This window comes from Schistocerca americana, chromosome 1 (assembly GCF_021461395.2).
Source record: "Schistocerca americana isolate TAMUIC-IGC-003095 chromosome 1, iqSchAmer2.1, whole genome shotgun sequence".
Classification (NCBI taxonomy): domain Eukaryota; kingdom Metazoa; phylum Arthropoda; class Insecta; order Orthoptera; family Acrididae; genus Schistocerca; species Schistocerca americana.
Genome location: NC_060119.1, coordinates 59,335,731 through 59,352,479, shown reverse-complemented (window position 1 = coordinate 59,352,479; position 16,749 = coordinate 59,335,731). Strand labels below are relative to the sequence as shown.

General features: G+C 38.1%; 1 protein-coding gene across 1 annotated transcript in view; it reads left to right on the top strand.

The window, feature by feature from the left end:
• The window catches only part of LOC124547796 (39S ribosomal protein L19, mitochondrial), an 81,024-nt gene that overhangs the window by 37,038 nt on the left and 27,237 nt on the right, over positions 1-16,749 (top strand). The window contains exons 3-4 of the mRNA XM_047125131.1: positions 5,297-5,431; positions 15,237-15,424. Of these exons, the coding sequence (XP_046981087.1) occupies positions 5,297-5,431; positions 15,237-15,424 (323 nt within the window). The remainder of the gene's footprint in view (positions 1-5,296; positions 5,432-15,236; positions 15,425-16,749) is intronic.

Below are 16,749 nucleotides of genomic sequence, written 5' to 3'. Positions count from 1 at the left end.
TCAAATATCGGCTCCATGGCCATTGTTTGGTCTTCACAGCTGAGCTACTTGCCCTCTACCAGGCTGTTCTTTACATCTGCCGCCACCGACATTGTGCTTATGTCATCTGGTCCGATTCCCTGAGCGCCATCCAGAGCCTCAGTGATCCGTATCCGGTTCACCCTTTCGTGCACCAGATCCAATGCTCTCTTCAGCAGCTGGTGGACGACGGTTCTCCGGTTAGCTTTATGTGGGTTCCTGGCCATGTCGGTATCCTTGGGAATGAAGATGCAGATGCCGCGGCCAAGGCTGCGGTCCTCCAGCCTCAGACAGCTACTTGTTGTGTCCCTTCATCAGATTGTAGCAGGGTCATTTGTCAGCGCATTTTATCGCTGTGGCATGCCGATTGGGCTGCACTTACGGACAACAAGCTTCGGGCCTTGAAACCTCTCCCCACGGCTTGGACGACCTCTTCACGCCCTTCTCGGCGGGAGGAGGTCGTTTTGGCCCGGTTACGAATTGGACACTGCCGGTTCAGCCATTGCCATCTGCTGACGGCTGCGCCGGCGCTGTTCTGCTCATGTGGGCAATTGCTGACGGTCCGCCACATTTTAATGTCCTGTCCGACTTTTAACACACTGCGTCTTGATCTTGGCCTGCCATGTACTCTGGATGCCATTTTAGCGGATGACCCAGGAGCAGCTGCTCGCGTTCTTCGTTTTATCAACTTGACAAACCTGTCTAAGGACATTTGATTATGCCGTTTTTTTAATCCTATGCCTGTCTGTCTTTTATAGTATTGTCCCTTTTCGTTGCTGTTTTAACCTTGTGCCCCGCGGTGCATTCCTAATTTAGTCTGGGCGCTAATGACCATTGTATTTGTGCGCACTAAAACCACACAAAAAGAAAAAGAAAATCCAACCATCCCCTCAGCCAGAAACTTGCAGCACTAAGACACGTTCCATAGATTAAACAGAATCCCACTCAGCAAGAGAACTATGAACAAGAAATGAGTACAATCATACAAATAGCCAAGAACAACAGATATGACACACATGTGATACACAGGCTCAATCAAAAAATAAAAACACAAATACAAAACAAACACATTTTCAGAATACAAAAGAACTCACAAGCTGAAAACTTACAGACACATTCAACAAACACACACAATGACAACACCACACAGAAGAGAACCAGATGGTACAGCATGACCTACGCACATAAACTAACACACAGAGTTGCAAACATCCTTAAGAGACAGGGCTTCAAAATAGCATATAAGCCTGGGCAAACCCTCCAATCACACCTAAGCCAGCCAGCTACCAAGAGGGACAAATTATAACAATCAGGAATGTATAAACTTGAATGTCAAAGTTGTGATGCAGTATACATAGGTGCGACATGCAGGAATTTTGAAACAAGATACAAAGAACATATCAGATGTTGGAAGTATGAAACAAACCATTCCACATTTTGCAGAGCATTTAAAACACCATAACCATCATCCTACAAACATGGAACAAGAAATGAAAATAATGAGAATAAGCAACCGTGACAAACATCTTATACAAACACAAGAAAATTTCCACATCCAGAAAGCCATAGCAGAAAACAAACACGTGATAAATGAACAAACACACATCAGCACAGGCTCTCTACTACACTTAATAAAGGTAATGGTAACATAAAACAAAAAACTCTTCCCCCACACCATCTGGACACACACACACACACACACACACACACACAGCCATAAAAAACACACAGCACAAAAAAATTATATCACACCAAAACACACACACACACACACACACACACACACACACACACACACACACACACAAATACAAATGCATACACGACAGATCACAGATATTTCAATAATTACACTCGAAAGTTGAGCGCTTATGACCCTAGTTGTTTTTGCGCCCTCTTCTCCTACATTCCAAACTTCACAGAAGCTCTTCTGCAACTTTGCAGAACTAGCACTCCTGGAAGAAAGGATATTGAGGAGACATGGCTTATCCATAGCCTGGGGTGATGTTTTCAGAATTAAATTTTCATTCTGCAGCGGAGTGTGAGCTGACATGAAACTTCCTAGCATATTAAAACTACGTGCTGGACCGAGACTTGAACTCGGGCACTTTGCCTTTCACAGGCAAGTCCTCTACCATCTGAGCTACCCAAGCATGACTCACGACCCATTCTCACAGCTTTAATTCTGTCAGTACCTCATCTCCTATCTTCCAAACTTCACAGAAGCTCTTCTGTAGACATTGCAGAACTAGCACTCCTGGAAGAAAGGGTATTGTGGTGATAGGCTTAGCCACACCTTGGGGGATGTTCCCAGGCAGAACTAGGAATTTCGTACAGCAAGGACAACTGTCAGTGACGTGGTAAAGAACAGCCTGTTCCATGTAGAGTACCAACCAGGTGCCCATGGGAACTGGCGGATGGGGGTGGGCAAACAACTGCCATGCGGGCAGTCAGCCAGCCAGACCATAGCCTATGTGATCATACTGCCCCAGTTGAATGGCTACAGGTAGTGGCTCACACATATGCAGAATGTGTACAATAGGGCAGTCTGGTGGGTAATCTACACTACCTGCACATGCCTGCAGGTCAACTGACAGGCACTCCCAGGCGTGTGTGTGTGCGCCCTATGCAGCACATTGTCATGCCTATAAAACACACACACACACACACACACACACACACACACACACACACACACACGCGCGAACTAACTAACTATGCTTCAAAGAAGCTCCGCCACTCTATAAGCACATGCCGCTGCTTGGATCGGACAGTGTAAAATTCTTCAGCAACAAGCCAATACTACCATTACAATTAAGTGAAGTCAATTCTGCACAGATGCTACTATTAAACCAGAAAATGAGGAGCAACAATGGCACCTTCTGTTGTGAACAGGACATAGAAACTCACCTGAAAATGGTGGTTTATGTTGAAAAGTAGATAAGTGCTGTAACAATTTTTTACAGAAAGAAATGAGTCGTGGCAAACATTATAAAAGGATAAGTAAGAAACAATTGGTCAAATGTATAACGTACTGCCATATGTGCATTTAATGTGAACATTGTTAACTACAAACAAGAAGTATTTACTGAGGATGAACTTGTGATCATGCAGAGGTTTAACGAAGACTTGCTGGGCACATAAGAAATCCAATGCAGTAATTTTAAAAGAAATAAAGGAGAAAAAACCTTTTGGTTAGTATTTAGGAGAGAAAAAAAGTGTTTTTTAGTTACTTTCTTAGACATGTAGACCTTGGGCAAGAAAGACAGAGGAAGGCCACAGCAGAAAATAATAGTAACAAAAAGTTGATATCATGAAGTAGATATCAGAACAAAATAGAGAAGAACAATGACAGTAAAATGCATTAGCAGCAATGGATGGTAATAATGTTAACTGTCTGCCCTCGGGCTACAAGTACACATAATACGACTGCTCACGTCATCTGAAGAGGAATACTACCCCAGTCTTGAAAATGTACCATGAGTCCGTTTATTCCAGAATGAGTCCTTTCTTCAAAGTGTGTGCTGGTACCACAAGCTATGCAGGGGAACTTTCGTGAAGTTTGGAAGGTAGGAGAGAGGCAACTGGCAGAAGTAAGGTGTGAGGACAGGTCATGAGTCATGCTTGGACAGCTCAGTCTGTAAAGGGCAAGATGGTCTCATGTTCGAGTCCCCATGAGGCACACAGTTTGAATTTGGTAGAAAGTTTAAATCCATTATTGTTTAAAATATTCACCATGTGAACACACTTATTTAGAGAATGCAGATTTAACCACATCAAGGTTTCAGGACGAACACTTCTCCTGAACCCAAATAAGCATTAGAGTAACTTAAAAATCCACAGCCAGGCTTAACAGATTTGGTTTCTGTAGTTTTTCTCATAAAGAAAATTCAAAATGACATTGTCATGGCTCAAATAGAGGCCACCTGATTTGTGGTAGGAAAGGGAAAAAGTCAACTCTTCCTGTTCATGTTAACGAGGCAAATGATATTGGTTGACAATAAAACCTTGAAATGACGTGAATATCATTTAGTCATAAACTGAAAGGTCTATCTAACATTACTGTCGAAACACTGAAGTGGTATTTCAATTATTTCTTTCATTTTTTATTCAGTTCTAAAAATAGTTAAGGATCCAACCAGTAGAAAGAACTTTTATGAAGGTACCTCTTATAAAGCATCTGTATTGGCTGGCACAACCACCACCTTTAAATACTGACGTGCTCAATGGACTTGCATCAGTTTACAAGTGTTACACTTGTTGCTGTCATGAGAAACATGTGGAGAAGGTACCTTTCTTGGGATAATGTAATTTTATATCAGATCTCTGTGATATTAATGTATCAGGATGGATCTGGAGGATGTTATTGTATTTAACTATGTGGTATGTCTGTTCTAGTTTTTTCTGTTACACATTTTTAAGTTCTTTAAAACATTACTTTCATGATGTTTTGTGTTAAATTACACAATAAACATATCCTATTGATTGAACTTCTGGAAAATGGAAAGTAAGAAAGAAACAAGTAATTCTATATTTTGACAGCCAGGAAATTCTTGTAAATTTTGGAGCTTGCAGATTGTGCACATGGCTTTTGGTTGGTTGGTTTGGGGAAGGAGACCAGACAGCGAGGTCATCGGTCTCATCGGATTAGGGAAGGACGGGGAAGGAAGTCGGCCGTGCCCTTTGAAAGGAACCATCCCGGCATTTGCCTGGAGCGATTTAGGGAAATCACGGAAAACCTAAATCAGGATGGCCGGACGCGGGATTGAACCGTCGTCCTCCCGAATGCGAGTCCAGTGTCTAACCACTGCGCCACCTCGCTCGGTCGTGGCTTTTGAAAACTGGTATTATGGATAGTGAAAACTAGAGAAGCTGCAGTAACAGTAACTTTGATATTTGACGTTTTTTATCGTGATCAGTAAAACCTTATTTCTGTGTGTACAGCTGGGTTAGTTATCTGTGTTTTGCACTTTTTGTTGGTTGTTTTCCCCATTCTTCATTCTTCTTCATCTGCATTCAGTCTTCACGTTCCCAAGTTTTCCTCTTTCTCCCTTCAGTCAATGCATGTATGTGTTCCTTTTTGTTCATCCATCATAATAATAGGCTACAAAGAGGAAACTTTGATTCAAAATATGTAAGTCAGTATTTCTGTGTGTATTTCATTCACACTTCAGAATAACATATCTTTAACCTCTTGTTATTCATATTTATCAAATGATTACATTATGTTATGTTATTGAGCTCATTGCAATTCAACAGTGTTCTTTTATTTTGCCAGGAAGCATAATGGCTGTCACAACATCTGATCCTCATGCACAGAATAAAGTTAATCGGTTTGTTGGCATATGTATCAGCAGAAGTGGATGCGGCCTAAGAGCGTCATTCATTCTTAGGAATGTTGTTGATCATCAAGGTAATATCTAAGGTTGTGTATTATATTTAAGCTAAATCCAAAATGCATTTCCCATAAAAGTTTCAGTTTTTTTTTACACATCTGGTTCCATAGGACCAAATTGACGTGCAAATCTCCAAGGTCATGGAATGTGTCAGTACATGAAACTAGAATATGAAAATAATAACAGAAAAAATAAAATGTTTATGAACCCAAATACAGACAAACCACAAGTTTATGTAAACACAGTCAACAATATAACACAGGAATCAGATTAATTTTTCAATGAACTCTTTGACAGAATAGGAGTGACCCATGAGAGAGAGCTTCATTTTGGATTTGAAAGAGTGTGAATTACTGCTAAGGTTTTTGAATTCTCGTGGTAGCTTATTGAAAATGAATGTAGCAGTATACTGCAGACTCTTTCTGCAGAAGAGTCAAGGAAGTGCGGTCCAAATGCAGATTGGATCTCTGCATAGTATTAACTGAGTGAAAGCTGCTGATTCTCTGGAATAAGCTGATATTATGAACAAGAAACAACAGTAAAGAATATAAATATTGAGAGGCCAGTGTCAGAATACCCAGACTAATGAACAGGGGTCGACAAGAGGTTCGCGAACTTAACACCACTTACTGCCTGAACCACCCATTTCTGAACCAAAAATATCCTTTGCAAATGGGAAGAGTTACCCGAAAATATAATACCTTACATCATAAGTGAATAAAAATAAGCAAAGTAGACTACTTTATGTTGTGTTGAATTATCGCTTACTTCAGATACCGTTCGAATAGTAAAAATGGCAGCACTAAGTCTTTGAACAAGATCCTGAATGTGGGCTTTCCATGACGGTTTACTATGTATTTGAACACTAGAAATTTGAGCTGTTCAGTTTCACTAATCATATGACCATTCTGTGAAGTTAAAATGTCAGGTTTTGTTGAATTGTGTGTTAGAAACTGTAAAAGCTGAGTCGTACTGTGATTTAATGTTAACTTATTTTCTACAAGCCATGAATTTACGTCATGAACTGTATATCTGAAACAGTGCCAGTGTTGCACACAGCACATTTTACTACAATCAGCAAACAGAAATATTTTAGAGTCACCTGTAATACTAGAGGGCTTATCACTTATATAAATAAGGAACAGGAGTGGCCCCAGGACTAATCCCTTGGGACCTACCATCCCACTCTGATCCCACATCATAGACATTTTCAACACTGTGGATAATGACCTTTTTCTATCTGTTGTGAAAGTAAGAGGCAAACCAATTCTATCCCGCAATGGTCCAACTTCTACAGCAATATTTTGTGATCAACACAATCAGATGCCTTAGTTAAATAAATCAAAAAAGATGCCTAGCATTTGAAACCTGTTGTTTAATCCATCCAGTACCACACAGAGAGAAGAGAATATAGCATTTTCAGTTGATACACAACTTCTAAAACCGAACTGTACAATTTGATAGCAAATTGTTTGTAATAATTGACATAGAAATGGGTCTAAACTTGTCTACATTATCCCTTTCCCCCTTTTATAAAGCAGCTTGACTAATGAATGCTTTAATCATTCAGGTAGGGCTAACATGTGCAGTACAGTACTTTAATATTCTGATAGGCACTCCATCATATCCATGAGAGTCCTTAGTCTTCAGTGGTTTGATCATTGACTGTATCTTCCCCTTTGTCAATATCACAGAGGAGTATTTCAGACATCAGTCTCAGAAAGGCATTTTCCAAGAGAGTTATATGATTCCCTGTAGAAATGTTCAGAAAGTGATTGTTAAATACTTCACATATATATGACTTACCAGTAAAACAGAAATATTTTTAATTTGAACTGACATTATATTGTCACCCTTGTGCTGCTGACCAGACAATTCCTTCATGACTGACCATATAGTTTTAATTTTATCCAGTGAATTTGGTATTCCATTTGCATACCATATACTCTTTGCCTTCCTAATAACATTTTTAGCTTCTTACAATATTGTTTGTCATGGGCTACTGAAGCTCGATTGTGACTACTTCTAACATTTTGATATAATTCCCACTTTGTGCTACATGATTCCTTTATCCCACTAGTCAGCCACACAGGCTGTCTTTTACTGCTAGTACTCTGTTTGTAACTTTCTGATGGAAAGCAACTTTCAAAGAGCACGAGAAATGTGTTTATTAAGGAAAGCATTATATTTGTCACCTGTGTTATCAGCACCATGGACATCTTGCTACTCTTGTTGCGTAACAAAGTTTAAAATACTCTCTTTTTTGCATTGGATTAGCTTTTCTACATAGTTTGTAATTCTGTGTATCCTTTGTTTGAGTACAAAACCTTTTAGTGTTGAAATTTGTGTGTCATGGTCTGAAAGGCTTCACTCTTTTACTAACAGAATGCCCATGTAATAATGAAGAATGAATAAAAAATATTGTCTATGGTTGTGCTACAGTTCCCCTGCACCCTGGTTGGAAAAAACCCAGTCTGCATCAGATCATACGAATTTAGGAGATCTACCAACATTCATTTTCTTGCACAATCACATATGAAATTTATATTGAAGTCAACCACACATAACTAATTTTGGCACTTCCTATAAAGTGAGTCAAGAACCCTCTCTAGCTTCAGCAGAAATGCTCTGAAGTCAGAGTTAGGGAATCTATAAATAACAAAAATTAAAAGTTCAGTTTCAGTAAATTGAGCTGCCCCTGCACAACATTCAAATACCTGTTCAGTGCATTGCCATGATATGTCTATGGACTAAAATAGAATACTGTTTTTTATGCACATGGCCACTCCCTCACTCCGCAAAGAACTTGGAAAACAGCCAGCTAATCTATATCCTGGTAAAGGAAGCCTCTAAATTGTCATATTATTTAGGTGGTGCTCCGATATACCAATAATGTCGGAGTCAACATCTAAAAGCAGTTCACTAACATGATCTCTAATACGTCTTATATTTTGATGAAAAATGCTGATTCCTTCACTACTTGGCTATCTGACCTCCTGTGAAGGCGATTCCCTTGTTAGAGGGACTTCCTTTAAGCAGGGATACCTATCAGCTGACTTCAATCTAAAAGAGGTGCAGCTCTAACACCAACTACCGCAGGAATTTTCCCATGAGTGATCTCACTGCCACACACTACACTGCCATGTATATGCTTTGCCAGCCTCCCCTTCCCATACCTATTGAGTTGTAGGCCATGCTTAATGAAACTCTATCTATTGTTGACTCAACTGGCACCACTGCAATTTGAGCCATGCCCTCCGCCATCAGCACATTCTCCAGTCCCGTGTTAACATGCCTAACAGCAGCTTTAAGATGAGGCCGATCATGATGCTGAAACATCTGTACGAAGTGCACATTAGTGCCACCAGTTTGAGTAGCTATCTTTACCAGGTCACCACCTACATCATATTCCCCGTCTCTACCACGACTGTTCCCAGCTTCATCCACAATCACTATCTGATCCTCCTTTGTAAAATTCCACAGAACTCCCCTATGTTAATAGTCACCTGAACCAACCATGCACTTGGCTTCATAATGCTGGCGACTGGTACTCACTCCCCAACACTTCCTGCAACTGCTGGCCAACATCTCTGCTATGTGAACTGCCTAGCGACAGAACCTTGTTCTTTCTATTAGAATTTGCAACTGACTTAGGTTCCCTAACTGCTGAGGACTGCTGTATATTTCCTATACCTACGAGAGGCTCCTTTCCACTAAACTTGAATGGTTGATCAAATCTATTGGTTATATGCAAAGTACAACTGTCTGAAGATCTCCTCCTCATAGCTGCCTTCTTACCAACTGCCAGTTCCCATTCCACAGTACCTTTCACTCTCCTCAACCTATCTAGTTCCTCCTTTGCATTTTGTAACTGCACCTTCTAACAACCCTACCACAACAAAGGTCAGCATTTAATAACGATTGTGGTGTTGCTCACGCTGCTAAATACTGCATTTTCAGGCAACAACAGTCATATTATGTGGCAGGTGTCATTAGAGCACAGTTAATAAAGTCATTTCGGTAGTAATGAAAAAACGAGGCACTCATCTTTTTGTGTTTCCCACGCTGGTCTCATATTATCATGGCTCAATCGTTGAAAATCTAGGTGATTATGATTCCAAGCTCGGATGCAAAGAGGCCTAGATTTTATTCTGCTATATTCAAAAGTTTTGTAGATGCGCTTCTCAAACCATTCTTGGAGATTAAACCTTTCAAAGTTAGCACAATGGTGATGTAAAAAAATAATCAGCACTCCGAATTTAAGTTACACTTCCTTTCAACTGCTTTTATTGCAATATCATGTATCACACAAAACATCACTTCACAATACAAAACATACTTGAAAACATCTTCTCCACATTTTATAAGCCAACTATAATATGTGTCTTTCCAACATGACGTCCAAGACTTGACCTTTTCAAGGTCCGACTCTCTAACAACTTAACAACTAACTAATAATCGCTTACGCGCCCAAAAATCAGTTACAAGTACGTCAAAGATCATAGTGACAAAAGAAAGAATACACATAAGAACAATATCATTGCAATATAAACATATCGATGTATCACAAATGAAATCAAATCTGAATGTTGTCTCAGAAATATGTTAAGTAGTTAACAGAAACACAGTAAAATATAGCTGGTATCGAGAGGTTCAGGTGAGGTGCCGTAATGGTTGTGTAATTCAAGTACCATTACAACCTGAAGGGCAGAGATTTTGTGCTCCTGCTCCTCTATCAACTTATTTCTGCTTCAGATTCCGTATTTTCAGGAGAGGATCTCATTTGAATGTCCAGTAGCTCCCCTCTGCGTATGACAAAGTCCACACTTCTCAGTAATGGTAAAATTTTAACATTTACTGAAGAAACAAAATGTCTATGTTACGTAAGTTCAATTGCAACAGTAGAACGATTTAAAAAAACTAGCAATAGTGATCTACCACTAAACCGTAACTAATATCAGTACCACAAAAACTTCACACAATTTCTTATCTAAAACTAAAAATTCAAGCAACTACTGACTGGAACAATGGACGAAATTGAACCTAGTGAAATGTTTCACAACAAACAATAAGAAATGTCAGCTGAAAACTGCATACTAAATTTAATACATGACTTCAGCGCATAGGCAACTCTATAAAACACAATGGTCGAAAGTTTGTTAAACCATTATTTCATCAGAAACAGCACAAGACACCATTGAAAACTACTAAGTTTAGTAACCGAATAACAGTGCACAAACAGCTTTGTCTGAACTTAAGAACCACTACAGTTGCAACTGCACACTGTGAAATGTAAACATACCACTAATATTTAGATGAACGACTGAAAACTACTAAATTTAATATTCGAATTCAGTGCACTAACAACTCTGTCAGTACTTAGCTTTAGAACAGCTACAGCTGCAACTGTACACCGTGAAATGTAAACACAGTGCTGAGAGACTGTGATGAATGATGTAAGCACACTTACGAATAACGGACCACTCATATCAGTAACACAAAAAGAATGATTGAGATGAATGGAAATCCACTAATAAGTTACTTTTAAACAAATATTAATACCAATAATCTTTAAAATAAGTATCTGAAATATAAAACATTATAAATAATTGCCGAGTGATTTGAATAGCAATCCAGCACATGTGACACATTTATTGGGATAAATTTACATGTCCATGAACTGCTAAATATAAGGAGTATCTTTGGCACGACAAGTATTGAACTACATATTCACCACTGACTGTAAGATTGCAGCACTAGCAGTTGATGGCTATGATAATTAATCTGTAATAGTACATCTTTCACAGCCGTATTAGAGAAAAGTTTCATTTTTATGGAGGTGAGGGAAAAACTATAATTGTATAAGGCAATCATTGCTAGATATTGTATCTAAAAACCAAACTATAACTTCAATAAATTGTAATAGAACATTTATAGTTCCATTTGGATTCTGAAATTGTAGAAGCAGACTGTTTAAGAAAACTTCGAGGTGTGAATGTTAAGAGATGATAACTTTAAGCTGTATTGCCAGGGCAAAAGGAGAGAAAGTTGACATCTGCTCCCTAAAAGTAGAAGTTGTTGCAGGCCAGTAACAGTTTTGGATATAGACAATAATTTGTCTATCAGTGTAACTGAGAGAGAGATACATTTCATGTACTCGATTGTACAGAACAGTAAATGCAAGTAAAATGTAATATACCTTTTCAAGTAATGAATGGTTCCAAAACCTCTCCCCTCATTTTTGATAAGTGACTGGCAAGTTGAAGCCTTCAGCTTACAGACACTAAGATGGTTTTGAAAACAGTTTCTTTAAAATGTTATGTAGTAATTGCAGTTTTATGATGAAATATAGCACATACACAACTTTTTAATGAGAATAACTATTGTATGATAATCATACAATCATTACATATTGTGCACTTACACAAGGAAGTGTCTGTTACTGATGGAACACACAATTGACAAGGAACATCTCTTGATATTTGAAGGGAGAAAATGCACACTTGTAAGATATCACCACCAGCAGTTGACCCTGCGCGAAAATTTGAGCCATAATTTTGATAGTATGCACTTGTGACCTACAGAATGAATGTACACTTTTAAATTTCATGCACATCTGTTGTTTCTCACTCACTCCACCCCATGAAGTCGCTCAATGCCTGAGTGTGAAGTATTGTACAGTGGAATAAAAAGAGGTTTGTGAAATACTGCTGAGGCATTGGCAACATGCCATGTTTACTATATCTATGTGCGCAGTTTCCAACCCATAGCTTATGCCAGAGATATTTTTGTTTTATGTATGTTTACGTTGCAGTTCACAAACACAGTGTAAATGAGTGAAATGAATGTGTGTCATTAAAGAAGTAACAGACTAGCACTATTTCAGTATTAAAACCACTGTTATGACTTATTTTATATCGTTTTTAAAGCTGACAGTGGTAAAGCGAAGTACATAAGCAGGAGATGTGCTATTCTTCAATACGATTGGTATGATTAAATTGTAAATCAAAATATTAATTCTTAATATTTTGACTGCCAATCGCATCAGCTCATGAAACGTGAAAATTGTGGTGTACTATCAATCTCTACATGTAATGGGTACATTGTCTCCTGATTGTAAATAGAAACCACGTATATTAACAGCCTTGATCGGACTTGATTTTGTAGCGAGGAACATTCAGTTTCGACAAGCTGTTGCAAGGTGGCAGCTGTTTGTTCAGTATGTAAAGAAATGAAAGACATGGCTTCATGTTGTCCTACAGACAGTTAAATTTTTCATGAATTGGAGTAAGATTTTGTCGACAACAGCAAGGAAGACGATATCGACTGTAGATCAGGATCCCGACTTTGTGCAAGAGGAATTGTATCAAACTTCAAGTGAGTATTTCTCATTTTAATTTTGCAAACCGTTCATTGAAATTTTGGGTTCCTTTCTGATATTTCTTCAGTTTCTAGACCATAAAGCAATTTCTCAACTTTTTATAAGCCAACAGGAAAGCGAGTGCAGGGAAAATGTGCATAAAACCTTGTTTCAGTGTGTATCACACACAAAATCATACTATGTAAAAAACATGTGTAACGATTTGAGATATATATATAATCCAGAAGACGCAATTTTGGACTTTAACAAAAAGTTATCATCACAGTTAAATGTTGACCAGTTTTATTAATAAAAATATTGAAACCCCATTAAAAAGGGCTGGCATGCTAAGAAATGGCAATGTCTACGTGGCTGGCAGTCAAAGTGTTAAGTTGCTTAGGTTTCCTCATTTTGCTTTTGAGCCCTATATGCAGCTGCAGAATATCAATATGAGAATATGGTTAAATAATATTGAATGTATATGTTAGTGAGTCTGCAATTGTGCACCGCACTCACATTACTCATCTATTCTTTGCATAGAATAATGTGTGTTCTTGAACAAGGTTTCATAACATATTTGGCAGATGTGTTTACCTCCTCCCTCCTCTTCCCTCGCCTTCAATATCCCGTGAACAGAAGAACTCTGGTTGTCACTTCGCTGTACAGTACTTTGTGCTCAAGCATTAGGTGGCTGTAGTGTGGCAGAGCCAGTGACAAATAACTGATTCACACAAAATTTAAAAGCTTTACATTCAGAAGGTCGTGCTTACTATCAGAAAATTATTGACAAAATTTTCATGTGGGACTGATTACTTGGTCTGGTCTCTTGCAAGTGTACTTTTTCTCTTTAAAATGTGAGGTCGAGTTGATGTTTCCTTGTGAGGAGTAAAAGGACAAGAAAATGTTGTATGTATAATTTTGAAGAAAGATTGTGAAGAGATCACAACAAATGGGTTATTTCGAATTTCAAATATGCTGTTGAGACTGTTGCCATAATAGATAAATTATCTGTCACTCAGTGTTCACAATAAACTGCCTAGTTAGAGGCAGTGAAGAGTTTGACTTATTTATTAACCCTGTCAAGACCAAAATAATAGTATTCCCTAAAAGAGAACATCATTTTGTACCAGCAGTCTGATTCAAAGCGAGAGATAAAATCCAGAATTGAACAGACCAAGAAACAATTCATCAATAAGAAAAATATCTCCACAAGGCCAGACATCTGTTAGCAACTGTGAACTATAATCATTTGTGGCTAGATATTCTCTGTTTTCCTTTATGGATGCGAGAGTTAAACCTTGAGCCCAAGTAAAAAAAATTGAGGCATTTTAAATGTATATGGCATATACCCTGTATATTGAAGATACCAAATGTCGAGGTCCTTCATTGGATTTATAAATTTATAAAATTTAAAATAAAAAGGAACCAGTATCTGAGATCTTCCATGAATGCCAAGAGATTTCAATTATTACAACTTATTATACAAGTGAAGATACACTCCGAATGGTCTAGTGGAAGAATGGCTGCAGTACATTCAAAGATAGCACAATTCAGTCAGAACCAGCTTTCCATGCTGCACAGTCAGTATCAGAGCTAGCTGGGTGGATCACCAGCCTTCACTGCTGAACATTTCACAATGATTCGCCCCTTACTTTGACCCCATATTCTTGTTACATTGCGTGACGAACACTGATGAGTTGTACCACGCCAAAATCATGGAAATGTGTACTTTTAATTTGTGTATGATTTTTGTATTTTAGTTGAAAAGAGGGTGGCACCTTTGGTAATATTTAAGATAGAGGTTTTTCAGGTATTTTTTGGCGACTGTCAGCTTTGAAGAGTCACAGAAACAAGACCATAATTGCATTAACAATTTCCTTTGCGTAGTTTAACGATACAACCATTATCTATTTACAGGAGGATTTCCATTGCTTTCAGATTAGGTGTTTTGTCATAATAATGGTGGATGTAGATTGCCGCAATTTTCTAATAGTGATATGTATATATGAACAACGTGAAAATTGTAAATTTTGGCTTTTTTGCCTTTCATAGCAGTCATGTTTTTATGCAAATAAACGTCCATTAAGTGCTAATATCACATATTTCATTTATTTGCTATTGTGTCATTGTGCACATTGTGCTCATGTATGCTATGCTGCCAGACCTCTGAACAATATTTCCATTCATTGCTCTTTGTTCGGTCGAAAGCTCAGAGCGCGAGTCTTTTTGTTGTGTCTGTCTGCAACCCAACATGTCATCTTTATGGTAAATATGTCATTTCCATAATTGTTGATATTCTAATCTGGAATTTCCATTGTTTCATTCTAAAATGTTGTTTAGTTAGAATGAATAGGACATGCAGATTCATGACTTTGTTTTATCTAATTCTGAACATTAAACCAGTATGTTTGGAAAGAATTCTGTATTCATGAATGTCAAATAATGCTTACATTTCATTTTAGGTGTGGAGATAATGTATGACATGTACAACCCAACTATTCACAAAATTGAAGTTTTAAGACTTGAAAAACGATTGGATGAGGAGTTGTTTTATTTGAGAGATGCACTACCAGAATACAGCACATTCTCATTTAACATGGAGGCTGAAGTGCTACCAGAAGGGGCACCTGTGCCAATAAACCCACTGAAGGTAAAATGTTTGTTAATTGTATTGTTAACAAAAGGAAAGTTTAAGATATTATTACAGCACTACATCTTTTACTTTTTTGGGTGCTTGTGTTCCAGTCTGTGTGTCTATATAAGGAAGATTATGATTATTGTCTGCAAATTTAAGAACTAATTTCCTGAACTTAAACAATTCGTATGGATCATAACCAGGGGTATCTTTTGAGACATTGCTGAATTCTGTTACTGGTTCATTCAGTCCTGTGGTTCGAAGCCATTGAAGTTGCAGTTGTGTTATAATTTCAGAAAATCAATTTTGTTTTCAAATAGAGAAATGTTAGACATTTTTAAAGTACATCAATTTGTAAAAATAATACAGAGCTGTAATCCTGGCATTAGATATTGACATATTGTAGAAAACAATGCATAAGCAGTAGAAAAGTTGCTTTGGATAACTCGATGAGATAATATGCTGCAAAGTATAACAGATGAGGCTCAGATAGGTACTAGTCATTATTTGTATCCTCCTCCTTCCCTAATATGCCACCAGTCATACAATCCTTTGATCATTACTATTTTCACCTCATCTTCCTTTTTGATAGTCTACATTTTCTTCTTTAACACTTATTGTCTTTTTCTTTCTGGTTTTTCTGTCATTTCTTTTCGCACATCGTTGTGTGATAGTCAGAGGAATGTATCTCCAAAACCACAATTTTTTACTTTTTTAACATGTGTTCTCACGGTAATCAATTGTATCTCATGTCAAAATTGCATGTGTCTATCTCTTCTCCTGATAGGAATAAGATGCTGTGTATCTCCAAGTTGCGAATTTATTTTAGTGACAGATAGACGTATTGACACTTGTGTTCTTTTCCCATGAAGAAGTATATAATAACTTTTGGGAACAGTAAAATGTATGGTCACCAGAGGTGGATACATATGGGGGCTGAGTGGGGTGCACCCCTCCCCTCGCGGGGCCACTCGCATTCCCACCAGCGCTGTCCCTGCCAGTCAGCCCGCAAGCTATTCATTCGTTTCTTTCATCAGTTGGCTCAACTAAATCAAATTATCGAGTAGTTGTACTTTCTTATGTAGCATGCGTGTTCGCATCATCGAATTTAATACGTTTCTGTCTGGCACGTAGGTGGCTAACACATACCTACAAGAAAAGTCACAGCCATTCTAGTGATCTCTTATACATTATTCTATCTGGCATTGGTTTGAGAAAAGTAACGAATATTCTGCTGTTTTCTTGTCCAGAGGACATTCGATATGTAGCGTTATAAATACGGACTATTCCTCGAATAGGAAGCTAGTTTACATTCAGGAGCAGAAATATTAAGACTGAAG